The sequence below is a fragment of the Tachysurus vachellii genome, chromosome 23 (genome assembly GCF_030014155.1).
Source record: "Tachysurus vachellii isolate PV-2020 chromosome 23, HZAU_Pvac_v1, whole genome shotgun sequence".
Lineage (NCBI taxonomy): Eukaryota > Metazoa > Chordata > Actinopteri > Siluriformes > Bagridae > Tachysurus > Tachysurus vachellii.
The window spans coordinates 2,536,354-2,552,766 of NC_083482.1; the positions used below are offsets into that span (position 1 = coordinate 2,536,354).

The following is a 16,413-nucleotide window of genomic DNA, read 5'->3' on the forward strand; positions in this document are numbered from 1 at the left end:
GACTGTAAGCCATCTTTGTTGACCTTTGACCTTAAATCTGAAGATGCACATGTGCATTCTCCATTTCCACATCTGGGGGCTGCTGCTGCTTCCTTTTCACACTCTTCTGTAGTAAAACCTGCGATGAGAAGCTTTATAGAACATGGCAGTTATCATGATATTACATTTTAAGATTGGCTATTTTTATTTATTACAGAGCTCAGCAGGGGAAGATCCAGCTGTAACACTCACACACACTCCCACACACTCTCTAACACACTCCCACACACTCTCTAACACAAACACACATACTCTCTAGCTGACACACACACACACACACACACCCTAACACACACTCTCTCTAGCTAACACACACACACACCCCCTAACACACACACACACTCACTAACACACACTCACTAACACACACTCACTAACACACAAACACACAAAAAAAATAAAATAAAACAAAACAAAAATCTTTACATATACCAGGACATCTTTATTTTTGAGTAACAGTGAAGAACAAATTAAAATAAAGTGATTAGGTAAAAAGAAGTTTGATTGATTGAAATGATCTAAAATATACTAAGGAATGCAAAAAATATATATATATAAACCCAACAACATGACTAACATTGAACAGTTGGGAAAAAAAGATTTAGAGACATGAAAACCTGTTGCTTTCTGTTCTATTTTTACACCGGCAAAAAAAAATGCACTCACAATGGGAACATTAGCACAACACATTCCAAACATAATCATGAAAAAGGAGAAGCATGCTTTTACTTCAGTGTTTATCAAAACCAAAAGTGTAACTTTAAACTGTCAAAAAACAAAAACAAACCTAATTCAAACAGAATCTGAACAAAAACAGACACGACATTCACTCAGAGTCTTCATTGTTTAGCCATGAGTGGTATCGTCCTCCACGAAGTCCTTCGCCTGCTCGGCGGAGATCACGTCGATGTGACTCACCTTTAAAGTACAAAAAATAGACTGCGTTAGAAAAGACTTTTTCTACAAACTTTTTTTGGCCATGAACACACTTCACTATTTTAAAGTTTATCACCTTGTTTCTGAATTTGACTCCGTAGAACTTGTCGGCTGACTCCAGCAGCTCGGGTCTGAAGGTAGTGGTGATGAACTGAGCGTGACCTGCTAACTCCACAATCATATCTAGATAATAAAAAAAACACAAAGTAGAAAGAAAGGGTCAGTAAGTTTGTGTAGAGAACAGACATTATATAAACAAATAAGTAATATAGAGTTACAATTCTGAGACAACATGACCAGAAGAGTTACTGATTTTGAAAGAAGCTGCAGATGAACACAGCGTCGCATGTTGCCATGTCTGACACACTAACCGTAGTAACTAGCCATCTAGTAAAGTTTTCAATGTAAGGAACTATTTACTAGACCTGCAGCAAACACTGAGTGCTGTGACATATACAAGGGGCTTTTTACACCTGGTCACTTCATGTGTTTTCTGTGATCAGATAGCTATCCGATGGTAAAAAGACCAGGTCTAAATGCCCTCCGAAACGTTTTCGAGACGGATATAAATCCGATGGTACAAACCACTTCAGGAGGTGGTCTGGGACGCGTTTCAGATGAAACTGGACAGGTGTAAATGAATGTGGTTGTTCAAGCCACATACGTCAGCGCTAAACTCCTCCCAAACGGAAGTACGTCACTCGCAGGTGACTCACGAGTCGTGCATCACGGCAGAAACAAATAAATGTAAATGCTGTTTTTTTTGTAACATAACCGTCATAACGAGTTTTTTCATCTTCTTTTTGATTGCGTTCTGAAAACCGCACACACAAAAGCGTGTTCCATTTCAATTACCCCGGAAATGAGGTCAAATATATTTGCATTTTGGGCGGGAGTAGAAAGATCGGACTGATATCCGATTCGCCGAGACGCGTTTATGTGGTCTAATGTAAACGGAACAGTTTTAACAAATCAGATAGCTATCGGATCAGAGAAAACACGTGAAGTGACCAGGTGTAAAAAAGCCCTTATTGAAATGTCCCTGTACGGAACACAGCGCGTCCAATCAAACTAGTGAAGACCTGCACCCTTTATATCTGCCCCAAAGAGAGTCTCGCACCTGACACGGCTTTCCTGTGCTGTGCATCCAAAGCCTGGTCAATCTCATCAAACAGGTAGAAGGGGGCAGGGTCGCATTTCTGGATAGCGAAGATGAGTGCCAGCGCCACCAGAGACTTCTGACCTCCGGAGAGCTGCTGCATCTCCCTCATCTCTCCCTGCTTACCTGTGAAGGACACCTGAGAAAGCGGAGAGAAACGCAACATGTGGACAGCAGTCGCAACAAAACCTTATCACACAAACTGGCATCAACTTTAACACTGATTACACTGGACATTTGTTATAAACACAGCAAAGTCTCTTACTCTGATTCCGACTCCTGTGAACTGGTCAACACTGGGAACGCTGCTCTGGGAGGCGGAGCCTCTCTCACTGTCAGCCCCACCCTCCCCCTCATCCTGAGACTGACTCCCTTCAGCGTCTCCTTTCTTCATCACCAGAGTAGCTTTACCTCCAGGAACTAACTTCTGGAAGACCTCGCTGAAGTTCTTTGACACCTGAGCCAGTAGACAGTGGGGCAGATGAATTTACACAACACTAGCAACAATTATTTACTGGGTTATTAAAAAGTGGACGTAGGGGAGCGTGACGTTCCCGCGGTGACGGCTGAACACACACCTGTTTAAAAGTAAGCTGGATGGCTTCGTATTTACGCAGCTCCAGGACATTCATGAGCTCCATGATGGACTTGTAGCCTCTGTCCAGCTCGTCCTGCCTCTTTATCAGCTTCTCCTTCTGCTCGGAGAAGTTCACAAACTGGTCCAAAGCCTTCTTATTCACGTGACTGTACTTCTTCAGCTCAGTGTTACACTGCTCCAGCTTACGGAAAAGCTGTAAGACGTGCGAGAGAGGTGTACGGTATTAGTTCACCTATGAAGGACATCAAATCAGCTCCCGTTCTTTTAGGTCATTTATTATCCTTTAATAAGTTCATCATCTAAATCTGGTCAATATGAGGTTCTTGTCTCCTGGTAAAGAAATGTCCGAATATAGAGATTAAAGCAGAATGATAAAACAATGGTGATTTAATACAGTGCAAAAGTTCTGATAAGCAAAAACAATAGTTAGTATTTAGAGATCCCAGCACTTTAGAGACCTCGGCGACGAGGAGCTCGGAGAGCAAATGCACGTCGGGTCTCTAAACATAGTGATGACAACCCTTTCCATCAGGGAGAAGCTACATTTATAGACTGCAGTTATATTTTATAAATAGCGTTTTAACAAATATTTTGCCAGATATTTAAAGCTGCAAGGACAAAAATGTCAGGATTTTCAACATCCTCCATCGTCACACTCTTCATAGAGAGGAGAATAGAAGAGGGCATAATGAGGGTCTGAGTCACCACTGTGTAGGAGGGCTGGGACTGTGTGTGTGTGTGTGTGTGTTGAGGAGGGGGCTTTGTTAGAAAGAGATAGTGAGAGAAAGTAGGGGAGAAATGAAAACCTGGAAGGATGCAGTGATGTCAGATGTGAGGAAGAAAAAAATAAAATGAATGGAACAGCAAGAGGCAAACAAACAAAATGACAAAACCTAAAGATGAGCGAGAAAGACAAACAAAGCTGTTGAGAGATAATACATAAAGGTGTGAGACGCGTCACCTGTTTAAGCGTGAGCGTCTGATACTTCTCGAAAGCCTCCTGCGGCAGGGAGCCGAGCTCGCGTATCTTCTTCATGCACTCCTCCTTCTTCTTCAGCAGCATGCCCTGCCGGTTTGTCATCTTCTCCAGCTCCTTGGTGTCATGGTTGATGGCCTCGTTCTGTTCCTTCTCAATGTTCTTCCAGCGCTCCATGCTTTTTATGTGGTCCTTAATCTCCACTTCGGTCTTATCGATCAGCGTGTCCAAGTCTGAGATGAAGGAAGCAGATACAGGAAATGTTAAATCAGGGGTTTAGTGTTAGTGCTTAGAGTCAGAACTATCTGAATACTCACCCTCTGACCGGGCCATAGTGTCTTTGACGCGTTTGTTGATTCCGTCCAACTCGGACGTAGTGGCCGTGAGGACGGTTCCTCCTTCTGTCTCCCTCAACTCGTTCAGCTCCTAAAAAACACACCACCCACATACACATAGCAGCAGTACTGTGGTTAGCGGCTGTTCTAAACGTTTTCCTCAACATGGAAGCTTACAGCGCTTGGTGTGTTAAGTAAAAATAATAAAGTTAAGTGTGACCCACCTGTTCCACTTGGTCAAGGCGTTTACGCAGGTTCTCATTCAGGTACGTCTCCACCCTGGTCATAATACCCTCCAGTTTAATTCTCTCGTTCAGCAGCTGCCTGTTATCCTACACAAAAAAAAAGATGTACTGTTATGTAGGGAAGGTCTGAACACTACGCATAAGGGTTAAGAAAGGACACGCACCTGCTGCAGCTGTCTGATCTCGTCGTTGAGGTCGTCGACACGACGCTGATCCTCCAGGCTGAGCTGAGAGAGCAGGTCGGTGCCCAGTTCGGCCTTTAAGGACTCCCGTGTGCTCTCCATGGCGTGTAGACTGGCCTCCAGACTCTGCAGACTACGTTGCTGTTAGAGAGAAGGACAGAGAGAGTGGGGACAGTTTCACTGTGTATGTTTTTATATCACCATGACGACAGCACTAAGACGTATGGAAAAACGTAAACTGAGGAGCACAAATGTTTTGCTTCAATCGGTCTGACCATTTTTTTTTGTTGCATGAAAGACGTCATAAATTATATATTCATCATAACATTTAGTACGACAGCATTCTGTAGTCCAGACAAATGGTCAGACATTTAAAGACATTTAAACTAAAGCCATAAAGCAAATATTTGGTTTTGGGGTTTCTGTAATGACCCAAACATCCCCCTATCATTATATCATCATTATTAGCATCAAGAAATTTAGTACAAGATGCTGATATCCAACTCATGTGCAAAATCTTTTACACCATTATCATGATATAGTGTTATAAAAGATATTAAAGAGTAAATTCTGGTAATGTTTGTAAAATCGTCACAAGCCTTTTGTCCAGGATCACCTTTAGTGAGAAAGATACAAACTAAAACTTCTTCAGGGTTCTTTAGAAGCCATGAGGACAAGCCCTAATCGCAGATATTGTTTGTTTTAAAGACTGACTAGCAGTAAGAAGGACAAACAAGTCCAGATATAGAACTGTTTTGCTAGTCATTACCTACAGGGGGACAAATCACTCAGTCAGGACTTATAAGCTAATAATCTTTTTTTTGGGATATGTTTTTATTTCCACCGTGTCGGAGTCTGTCGTACCTTTGGCATGAAGGTTTTCTCAGACTGCTGCCTTTTCTCTTTAAGCATCTTCATCTCGGAGAGGATGCTGTCACGCGAGGCCTTAAACTTCCTCTGCTGCGTCTCGATCTGCTGCATCTGGTTCATCAGCTGATCGATCTCGTTATTGATGTGTGCACAGAAGTTAAGGGTTTAAATGTGGCACACGGGGCACGTGTAAACTACACGTCTGTGTTCGTTTCTGAGCTTCTATCCCTTGCTCACGAGACGTCTGCTTCACCTAATACATGTCGTATCCATAAATATAAAGGGAAGAAAATAACCCTCAAGGTTTTAAAGGTCTACTGCTCGGCTCGGTTCTCCTGCTGGTGGTTTAAGAGCGGATTGTGGGGTTGTGTCATCACTCCACTGTGAACACTCTGAATGGGGTTCTAAGTATAGCACACAAAGCAGGCAATCAGCAAGAGCCTGAGAATGGGCTAACAAAAAAAAAAAATGCTCCCTCCAGTGTCTGACTCACTGGTTCAGTCTAGGAGTGCATGTGGTTTTGGCTTAATCGGTCTTGATTTCCAGCTCACTCACAAACACACAATCTACTTCATACACACACTGACTGAAGATATGTGGGGGGAAAAAAAGGTAATCAAAGCTGTGAGTGGGGAAATATTCATACTGTATAATAAAATAACACTTAAATGAGATGCAATAAATATTTAAACGTAATTAATCCCACATTAGGGGGCACGGTGGCTTAGTAGTTAGCACGTTCGCCTCACACCTCCAGGGTTGGGGGTTTGATTCCCGCCTCCACCTTGTGTGTGTGGAGTTTGCATGTTCTCCCCGTGCCTCGGGGGTTTCCTCCGGGTACTCCGGTTTCCTCCCCCGGTCCAAAGACATGCATGGTAGGTTGATTGGCATCTCTGGAAAATTGTCCGTAGTGTGTGATTGCGTGAGTGAATGAGAGTGTGTGTGTGTGTGTGCCCTGCGATGGGTTGGCACTCCGTCCAGGGTGTATCCTGCCTCGATGCCCGATGACGCCTGAGATAGGCACAGGCTCCCCGTGACCCGAGGTAGTTCGGATAAAGCCGTAGAAAATGAATGAATGAATAATCCCACATTCCTCCCATAAAAAGGAGGCTCTATACTTCAGGAGAGAGAGTGTTTGGACTTCAGAAGAGAGAAAAAAAGTGAGAGAGAGAGAGAGAGAGAGAGAGAGAGAGAGAGAGAGAGAGAGAGAGAGAGAGAGAGAGAGAGAGAGAGAGAGAGAAAAAGGCGGAGAGAGATGGAGAGAGAGAGAGACTCTGGACTTTAGGAGAGAGAAAGAGAGAGACATGCAGATGTCCTCTCTCCTTCTGTGTTGTGTTGATCATCTTTGGAGCAGAGAGATGTGACACACCAGTGTGTGTTTATCATGAGACTCAACACCACCCCCCTGCCTTCATTTCTGCAAAATCAATAGTGTGTGTGACACAAGGCGACATAAACAATGCAATACCGTTAAAATCTGCCAGGTGATAATTAGCAGGTGATCTGGTGTTGTAATATCTCTTAAACTCTCTCTATTTCAGTCTATTCTTGCTTTGAAAGGTTTACTGCTATTACACTACAGCATGACGCAACGCCCTGCTGTGGTGAATCAGGGGAAGGATATGTTCAATGTTCCTCCGCAGGTTTTCGTTGAGTTTGGCCTCCAGCTCAGTGAGTTCCTCCTCAGCTTTGCGCATGTCCTTCTGGAGCTCCAGGCGAGACTTCCTTGTGTCGTAGTAGCCTCCTGTGAGAGCACCACGGTGACTCACCTGGTCTCCTATACACACAGACACAAGTACATCCTTATTACAACAGTTATTTTAATCATCGAGAAGAAATAAAAAACACTAAAGTAAAGAAAATTAGTGAACAGTTCTGATCGGTGTTTAAAGTTAAAGTTTACAGATGTCGTACCCTCCAAAGTAATGCAGTCCATGGTGAAGGCTCGAGCGAGCTGAGTGGAAACCTCCATACTGCGGCATATAAGAGTCTTACCAAACACGTGTTTGAAGGCTTTATCAAAGTTTGGACTGTAGCGTAATTTGCTGATCATCGGGATGGCATCCTGGAAAAGGGTGGATACAGAATTTAAAGGATGTCATCGAAAAGAGGTTTTTCTATAAATCCTGGGGGCTGGAATTCTTACGTTAGTCTCAGGGTAGGCGGTGTCCCGGACGTCCAGCTTGCTGAGGGGCAGGAAGGTGACCTCTCCAGGCAGGTTCATCTTATTAAACTCCATCAGAATTTTTGTGCTTACTTCGTCAGTCTCTACGATGTGGTAAAACAACCTGACACACACACAAAATAGTGTGCAATTTGTGATTGCAGAGAAAGATCTAAGATTTATGTTATAAATATCTACTGCACAGTGATGGCACATTTACTGCAAAAACAAGATTATTATTTTACATATTGCAATCACACGGTCTTAACAGTCACCTGGTTCCAGCGGTCACCTCCACGCAGGTGTAGAAGGCGGGCTCGCACTCAAAATTGTTCATGACGATTCCGTGGTATCCGTTGATGACATGTTGGTTGATGCCTTTCCGGCGGAAATGTTCCAGAACCTTATTAATGCTGTCGATGCCGTTCAGAATGGCCTACGGCAAGACAAACCGTGACGTGTGTCAGCATGGGGTCTGTGATTATACATCGACTCGTGGTGTGTGTAAAGAAACTTTTTACTCATAAGGCTAAAGGTAACATGCACTTTTAGTTATTCGAGAGAGAGAGAGAGAAACAGAGAGAGAGAAAGAGTGAGAGGGAGAGAAACAGAGTGAGAGAGCGAGAAACAGAGAGAGAGAAACAGAGAGAGAGAAACAGAGTGAGAGAGAGAAACAGAGAGAGAGAGAGAGAGAGAGAGAGAGAGAGAAACAGAGAAACAGAGAGAGCGAGAGCTTGAGCAAGCGAGAGAGAGAAACAGCGAGAAAGAGAGAAACAGAGAGAGAGAGAGAGAGAAACAGAGAGAGAGAGACCTTTCCTGTTGCTGCACGTAGCAGCTGCTGCTTTTTCTCCAGGTCTTCTCTCTTGGCTGCCAGGGCCTGCTGCTCCGCATTCTCCTCTCGCCACAGGTAGCTACACAAGCAGAAGCAGAGACACACACACACACACACACACACACACAGCTCAGGAACACTGTACTTGGCATTTGGTCAGGGAAGCCTGGGGTTCCCCAGGAGGTCTCATGCTACAGTAAAGCCTCGGCATACATAAAGAGCGCTCATGACTCAGGTTTAATAAATATCACACCATCAGGGGAGTGTGAGAGCTGAAAGTGACACACACACTCCAACAGGTCTCTGCAACTTATCCGTTCCTTTTTATTAAATTAAAACTCAATGTGCAATAATATACTACATAACTGGAGTAAAAGGTGACTGTTCTATACTATAACATTAGATGGGTAAGACTTAGGGCTCCCTCACTAGTCTGCTTGCAGGGTCTGAGAAATGCCAATGCTGCCATTTTCCTGCTTTTGTCTGTATTGTGGATGATAAAAGGGGCCTTATAGGTTTAAGTGGTGTATAATTAAGCGCGAACGAGATAAGAGACGGAGAAAGAACGTGAGGAAACAGACCAATAAACATGGTGAACTCTGACAGCTCATATCTGCTTGGATGAGTCACAGAGACGGAGTGAAGCTGTGGATGTGTGGAATATGAAGTCTGGCCCTGAGGTCTGTTGCCGCTGGGCTTTTTAGTCACACAGCTCTGGTAGTCGTCGGCTGTGTTAGTCATGAGGTGGTGAGGAGATGGGGGCGATTTGGACTGTCGCTCTTACTTTCTCTCGCTCTGCAGTTCGTCCTTCCTGTTCTTCACCTCGTAGTATTTCTTGTCCAGCTCCTCCACCCGGGTCTTCACTTCATTCAAATCTTGGTCCAGTTTCTAGAGCAAAGCAAAAGATGTATAGAAACACATTATACATCAATGTGCATTATAGCCACATACATTACAGTCTGAACACGATCCTTACATTATACTGCTCCAGGTTCTTCTCCTTGTTGGCCTCGGTGTCCTCCAGGTCTTTGTTGATGGCGGCGATTTGCCGTTTCTTGTCATTAATGGCCTGGTCAAGGGACTTCAGCTCCTTTTTGATCCACTTGTCTCTCTCCTCTTTGGAGGTGAACTGGCTGCCACGTCCCTGCTTGGCGTACAGGTCTGTGCGCTCCTGAGTGGCCTGAGCCAGCCTGTGATCCGTGACACACACAACAGAAATGGCAGTTAGCTCAGTACAAGTACACGATTCATTCCTTCACCAGCGATCATGTCTATTCAGAGGTGCGTCTTCCTGCAGAAACAGCTTTTGATGGGTTTTATTGGTAAATGTTGTATGACCGACATTTAGCTGCTATGTATTATGTACTGATGTGAACAACAAACCCCATTTATCACTAATACATAGTTTTTATTTGATCTTCTTTCACAACGTACATTATTAGACTTTGTTAAATCCATTTTGCGGTGCCAGCTGGACACTCTGGTGTGTGTTATTCCGGTTATATCGCAGCAATTTGCCCAAGATTATAATGTTTTAATTTATTAGCAAACAACACTGTGGCATTTACTGGTTTATGGTTTAGATTTTATTGCCAATCCGTTCAATTTTTCAACAGAATTCAGGGAGAAGACCATGATCCTCACCTGGCAATGCCTCTCTCCTCCTTCTCCTTCACTGTATTGAATTTAGGCTCAGTCTCCTGCAGCTCCTTCTGTTTCTCCTCAATCTTCTCCAACAGCTTCTGCCTCTCTTTTAACAACCGTTTCTGAAAGCCAGAGAGAATAAGATCAGTTTACTGCACAATTCGTTAAGCCTTCGAGCCTTAAAATCTGTATGTAAAAAGGGAAGTGAGCATGCACATCGCCGAGCACACGCCCGTATACAGATGCTTTAGAAGATCTGACTGCTATCTGCGCAGGTGGGCGAGTTTAATCGGTGCCAAGAATGAAGGGGAATAAGAATCATTTTCTGAGCCAAGCTGGAATTGCGCTCTATAAACAAAAAATAAAAAGGATGCGCTTCATCCTCTCCACCTCCACGTCATCAATCCAGCGCTGAGCCAAGATGAGATACTGGGCAGCATGTGTATTCTCTCCGTGTGTGTGTGTGTGTGTGTGTGTGTGTCTGGACCGCTGCCCTGTGTAGTGTATGTGCAGTTTGTGACGCAGATGGGGACTCTATCGACCCTCTGTTCTGTATTTCCTGCCAGCACTTCCCACAGAAATCAGGCTTTATGCAACAGCTTCATCCAGATCGATATAAATGAAAGAAGCACATCGACATGACCCATACTTTAATAAATATAATATAGAACCTTCCTGTGAGCCGTATAGGTCTTTAAATATCTTTAACTTGTAATACAACTAAAACCTAACACCACCTAAGTGCTTATAATAATCATAAATAACACCATTAATTCTTTTACTTTAGGCTACAATTCTTCAACCAGGTAAATGTCCAAATGAACATAATTCTTGTCACATTAGGCAAATTTTGATGTTTAATATAAACATGATCAGACTATATTCATGAATTCACTTGTATTGCTATGTATGTTAAATGACTAATAATCAGCAGGTATGATTACAAAATACCCAAGGATTCAGTAAATAACCTACATGTACAACTATGTACTAGACTTTTAGGTTCTAGGTGACATCAAATATCTGCTGGTTGTGACTTTAAATGTGCTCTGTGTGTCTTTATTTGGAGTTTATTGGTGTTTATGAGGCGACAGAGCTGTGTGTCACAGGAACAGTAAATAAACTGACTATTTTATAGAGCAAACACGAATATGAGCAATAAAAGAAATCTCCAGCTCAGCATCAATTCGTTGTAAACAAACAAAAAATCCTAATGTTGTAAGAGTTAGTCTCTTAATCCATGTTCAGTGTGTGTGTGTGTGTGTGTGTGTGTGTGTGTGTGTGTGTGTGTGTGTGTGTGTGTGCGCACGCGCTGACCCTCTGTTCACTGTTGCCTGCCAGTTCATCCTGCAGGTCTTTGGCTTTGAGCTCCAGTTTGGTTCTCTGCTTGATCTGCTCCTGCCGCTCAGAGCTCAGCTGCTCCTTCTCCTCCTTCATCGCAGAGATACGAGCCTTCAGCTCCCGCACGACTCGCTCGGTCTCCTACAGAGAGAGAGCGAGAGAGAGAGAGAGAGAGAGAGAGAGAGAGAGAGAGAGAGAGAGAGAGAGAGAGAGAATTACATAACATCTCTGTAGAGCAGATAAACTATACAGGATATTAAAACACTACTTTATTAAAAAACAGTAACATGAGCCACGATTCACTTCACAGTAACTGCATGACATTTTACCTCCACTTTGTCTCTGGCATCCTGCTGAGCGTCTCGTAACTGCCTTGATTTGTCCCCACACGTCTCTCTCTTACTGGACAGCTAGAACAGACAATTCAGCCATTAATGACAATAATTAAACACTTTTCATACGTGCTTCTGAAGCTTGCATATAAACTGTGTTTACTTCGTCGAGCTTGGCCCGAGTCTCGTTGAGCTCCTGGTTGTAGATGGTATACTCCAGCGCTCTCCTCATCTTGTCCCATTTTTGGTACTGCGCCAACTCCTCCTTTTCGTCCTCCAGCGTGTGCAGTCGCTCTTCTATGTACTTCAGCAGCTCGTTGATCTTCTCCCTCTTTCCCTCTACAGAGACAAAAACAAAAACTCATTTAAAGCTAATTCCAAACTCTTTCACGGTTACATCATGTGCGGCATAAATCCATTTCAAAGTTTGCTTTTCTCTTCAGTTTGGTTCATTTGGGAGTAAAAAAAGAAAAAAGGACATCCTTCAAACTCAGCTATGAAGAAGAAAAAAAATCAAACAAGAGCGTAATTTGGTTTGAGCGCAAAAATAATTGGATCCACGCAAAGGAAGCGCAGTCTGTTCTGTACCAGGAGGAAGCACATCATCTCCTAATCACCTGTATAATGATGACAGACTCTATTTAAACCTGGACGTTTCATGCGTCTCGTATCTTAGTTGCATCCTGAGAACATTTTAATGACACGCACGAACACAAATCCGGATGCTGTTTTATGAAAAAGATATAAGGCTTGGAGACGCGTCCGTACAATTTTGCCGTGACGTTTACGAATTGGTTTTAGAGAAGAATTTTGAAGTGAAAGCGGTTATGACTTTGGAGTATAATGACCTGTCTCTTTCATCAGCGAGATACTCTCCTCCTTGCGCTCGTCGTACACCCGGGTTCCTGCCACCTCCCTCAGGAGCTTCAGACGCTGCGAGTCAGGAGCCGTAGCCATCTGGTTGATCTGAACACACAGCGACGGTGCCGTTTTGCTCATTACAAAGTTATTACAAACAAATGTTTAGTAAACCTAATGTCTATCTACTGTATCTGTAACATATGGGTGATTATCACAGACAGGAATGTCAACACTACATATTTATGTCAATCACTGCTGCAGTAGTCACTGCTGCAATACAACAAAATCTTTATCATGAGTGCCAAAAAAGCAGTGATATAATACTTATTAATTATAATACAGAATTAATTTTACTATAGTTTTTTTATTTAATTATGTAAACTTTAACACTAAAAAAAAGTAATAATTCATAAAGATCTAATCTTCTAATCAAACCTGCTGGACCAAGTCATTTTCTATAGTTATATAGATGTTATACTGCTCACAAAATCTCTTGAAAAAGTATATTGTGAAATTTTGTGCAATATTTAAAATTATATTGTGCATACATTTACAGGATGCTTGAATATTCATAAAAGTATTTTTAAATGAAAGTTACGCCTTCGTGTATTTTACTATGAATGATGTTAAACAATAAATGATGTAAATGATTATGTGGAGAGTCGCTCGTTTACCTTTCCCTGCTTTACAATGTAGTAAGGGTTGCTGCGGGAGAAACCTGCACTCTCCAACAAGTTCATCACATCGTTCTTCCTGAAAAAAAGACACACACAGAGAGCGAGAATGAGAGAGAGAGAGAGAGAGAGAGAGAGAGAGAGAGAGAGAGAGATAGCGCACAGGTCATGAGTCATTATCACTTTATCTAAACATCACCTGAATAATCACTCGATACTTACGTCACCATCTTCTTATCAAGGAAGTATTGGTCCTTTTTTGCTCCAATGACTCGACGCAGTGAAACCTCCTCTTTGTCAATCTGATAAAAAGAAGTACTAGTACGTTACTCCAGCCGTTCACATCGATACAAAACACACACTACAGTCTTAATAAAACAACGCTGACAGCATTGCTCCGTCTCACTTATTATTGCTGAAGGATTTTACCGGAAGCCTGTTGTCCGAGTTGTCGAATATAATTTCCACAAAAGCGGAGATGACTCTGGGTCCAGTGCCCTCCTGTAGATGTACACAACAAAACCACCATCAGACCAAAGCATGTTTTTAATATTAAAAAAACAACACATATGTTAAATATTAATTATGCAACATTTTGTCACACTGTAAGCACGTTCATTTATTATACAGGTTTTAGTATTAAATGCATAATTTTTATTATTATTTCTTAATATTAACACCATTGCTTACATGGAGAAGGGCCAGACGCTGCTCAGGCCGCAGGTGACTAAACTCATCACTCAGAACAAACTGGATAGCTACGAAAGAAACAAAAACTGTGTCAGGAAGAAAATGTTTATACACACATACGACCATCAATCATGCTATATAAAAGTCTTATTGTCCTCAAGTTCACTAACACTAGCCCCATCAAGCACTAATACACTAACACTATATGAATAAAGTGTCCTCACAGAATCTTCTGATGTCAAAAACTCAGTACTTACCGTAAAAAAAGTTACTCTTTCCAGATCCATTTCTGCCCACTGTTTGGATGGACAGACAGATCAAGATAGATACTAATTAAAATGCATTACTTAATTCTCACAAATACAACCGTTTGTTCCTTTTGTGAAGAGCAAGGTATATCATGGTATCTCATGAATAGATGACAGGCAGTCAGCGTTGTTTAATATTTTTTCCATCAGAATTATAAATAAATCTATACTAGAGATCAGACTCACCAATCACGTTGTGCTTGGAGCTGAAAGGATCAACCACAGTCTGGTCTCTGTAACTGCGGAAGCCCTGGATGATCACCTGGGGAAACAGTATTACACAGACATATTGCTTTATTTGTAGTATTTTACAAAACAAACAAAATAAAAACAAAAAATAATTTCTGATATCTCAGTGTTTGGCAAAAACAAACAAAAAAAAAGCTGAATTGTTCAAGGATCTTAACCCTCACTGCTCCGGTGGCGCTCGATCACAGCTGATCCTGCGCTCTGACCTTAACTTACAAAGATGGGATATGTGAAGAATGAATTTCACTTTGCTGTGATGTAGCTGTAACAAAATAAAGGCTTCTACAATATCATGCTTCAAGGGATCACAATATTGCATTTTCAAAGCAATAAATAAAGTGATTTTGAGGTTTTACAAAGCACATGAACATTTTTTCTGATTTCATTTGGGACGAAGTGGTGCGATATGGCCTGATTTGGGGAAACAGCAGTAACGTAAGCTATATTATTATTATTATCATCATCATCTTCATTCACACTCTCGCTTTCGATCTTGCGTAGGTCTGAGAACGTCCCAAAATGTCCCTGTCTCCTCAGGCCAAAAGGACAAACCATTTGACTTCACGCACAAAGAAATATTCTACAGCTGTCTTTTATAAAACTTTCCGCTGTCGTAATGATCATCGTGATTCTTCATGTTCAACTCTGAAATTACTTTGGAAAGTACTTATTAATATAGAAAATCCAGAAAGCTAGTACACTAAACAGAGCTTTTAGTATGAATCATAAGAGGTTTTTAAAATTCACTCAAACACCAACTTTAACATGAAAACCAGTTAGTTTGGTGCTCAATAACAGACTAAAACTGCACATGAGACCTCAGACACAAATATTGTTGTATACTTAAGAGGATGTGAATGAGTATCATTTTGTCTTCTTTCTGCCTAAAAAAAAACACTGGTATAAAGTTAAAAAAAAGTTTCTATTTTTAAAATTAAGGTAAAAGATTAATAAAGCAGAATTTGACGGTGCTTTTTTTTCACCTAAATTAAATGTTTCATAAACTTCGCTCAGCCAAAACGTCAAAAGCAGAACAAAAATAAGAGGAAAAAAAAAGTGTTTATTTAAAAAAAAAATACTGTTTACTTCATGAATTTAATGAATTTGTTTTGTAATAAAACATTAGATGCAAATGTTTACCACAGATCAGGAGAAAACGTGAGAAAATAATGACGTTAGAAAAAGACGTTTCAGAAAAAAAATTAACTAAATTTATTTATTAAAAAAAGTTGAGTTTTAAACCAAATGGAAAACTGTAGTTTATTTGCATCAAATCATTTATTGTCTGATGTTTTGTAGTGAACTTGTGACCTGTGGTAAATTACCACAGCAAGCACGCGCGCGCTTCTTTACTTCGGCTCGATTAGCATTAGCATTACCTCAAATGAGCATTTAGCTTAGCGTCAAAGCTAACATTCGTGAACTCGGGGTCTAAATACGAAAAAATCTTCCCGTTTGGATATCCGACATGTAATATATATATATATGATTCGTTCAGAATATATACACATATATATATATAATATAGAGAGAATATATTTATATATATAAATCCTATTCACTCACTAACGACGTGAAGCTATTAGCTTAGCATGTAGCTTAGCCGCTAGCACCTCCATTCACTTTACCTGTTTAATGTACATGGTTACTCCTTTTGCTATTCACCTTCCGGACCAATAAAGAGCTCCGCACCCTCCTCCTCCACACAGAGAAGAAGGGTTATGAAGGAAAAAAGTATAATTTTGTGCACTTTAATAAATCCACATTCGATGCATGAAACACAAATTTTTTTTCTTCACGTAAACAGAAATAACAAAGAAAATGGCGGAGGGGGCGGGAAACGATGGAAGATCTCACTTTACTAACCGAGCGGGGGGGGGCGGCTGTGACCTGACTATACTGATCGATAAATATTAAAGGCACAAATACACTATCCTGCGAAAATACGATCAAATACGGCTTTAATAATTTACTGTTA

General features: G+C 41.5%; 1 protein-coding gene across 1 annotated transcript; it reads right to left on the reverse strand.

The window, feature by feature from the left end:
- Window positions 1-460: 460 nt before the first annotated feature.
- smc3 (structural maintenance of chromosomes 3) lies at window positions 461-16,254 on the reverse strand. The gene is made up of 29 exons (XM_060858918.1): window positions 16,064-16,254; window positions 14,373-14,448; window positions 14,136-14,174; window positions 13,879-13,946; window positions 13,618-13,689; window positions 13,411-13,490; window positions 13,189-13,267; window positions 12,502-12,619; window positions 11,817-11,992; window positions 11,651-11,731; window positions 11,298-11,462; window positions 9,981-10,102; window positions 9,313-9,526; window positions 9,121-9,224; window positions 8,316-8,415; window positions 7,780-7,940; window positions 7,487-7,628; window positions 7,255-7,405; window positions 6,964-7,117; window positions 5,335-5,485; window positions 4,453-4,611; window positions 4,268-4,375; window positions 4,026-4,134; window positions 3,694-3,941; window positions 2,713-2,925; window positions 2,400-2,591; window positions 2,096-2,273; window positions 1,052-1,158; window positions 461-957 (listed from the first exon to the last, which is right to left on the reverse strand). The coding sequence occupies exons 1-29, from the start codon at window positions 16,076-16,078 to the stop codon at window positions 886-888; spliced, it is 3,654 nt and encodes a 1,217-aa protein (XP_060714901.1). The 5' UTR covers window positions 16,079-16,254; the 3' UTR covers window positions 461-885.
- Window positions 16,255-16,413: the final 159 nt, after the last annotated feature.

Bases quoted from the DNA above. Each gene is read 5' to 3' on its own strand.
- smc3 (XM_060858918.1), bottom strand. The intron at 11,463-11,650 runs GTAAAATGTCAT...CTCTCTCTGTAG, and splicing joins ATGCCAGAGACAAAGTGGAG to GAGACCGAGCGAGTCGTGCG. The intron at 7,629-7,779 runs GTGACTGTTAAG...TGTGTGTGTCAG, and splicing joins GAGGTGACCGCTGGAACCAG to GTTGTTTTACCACATCGTAG.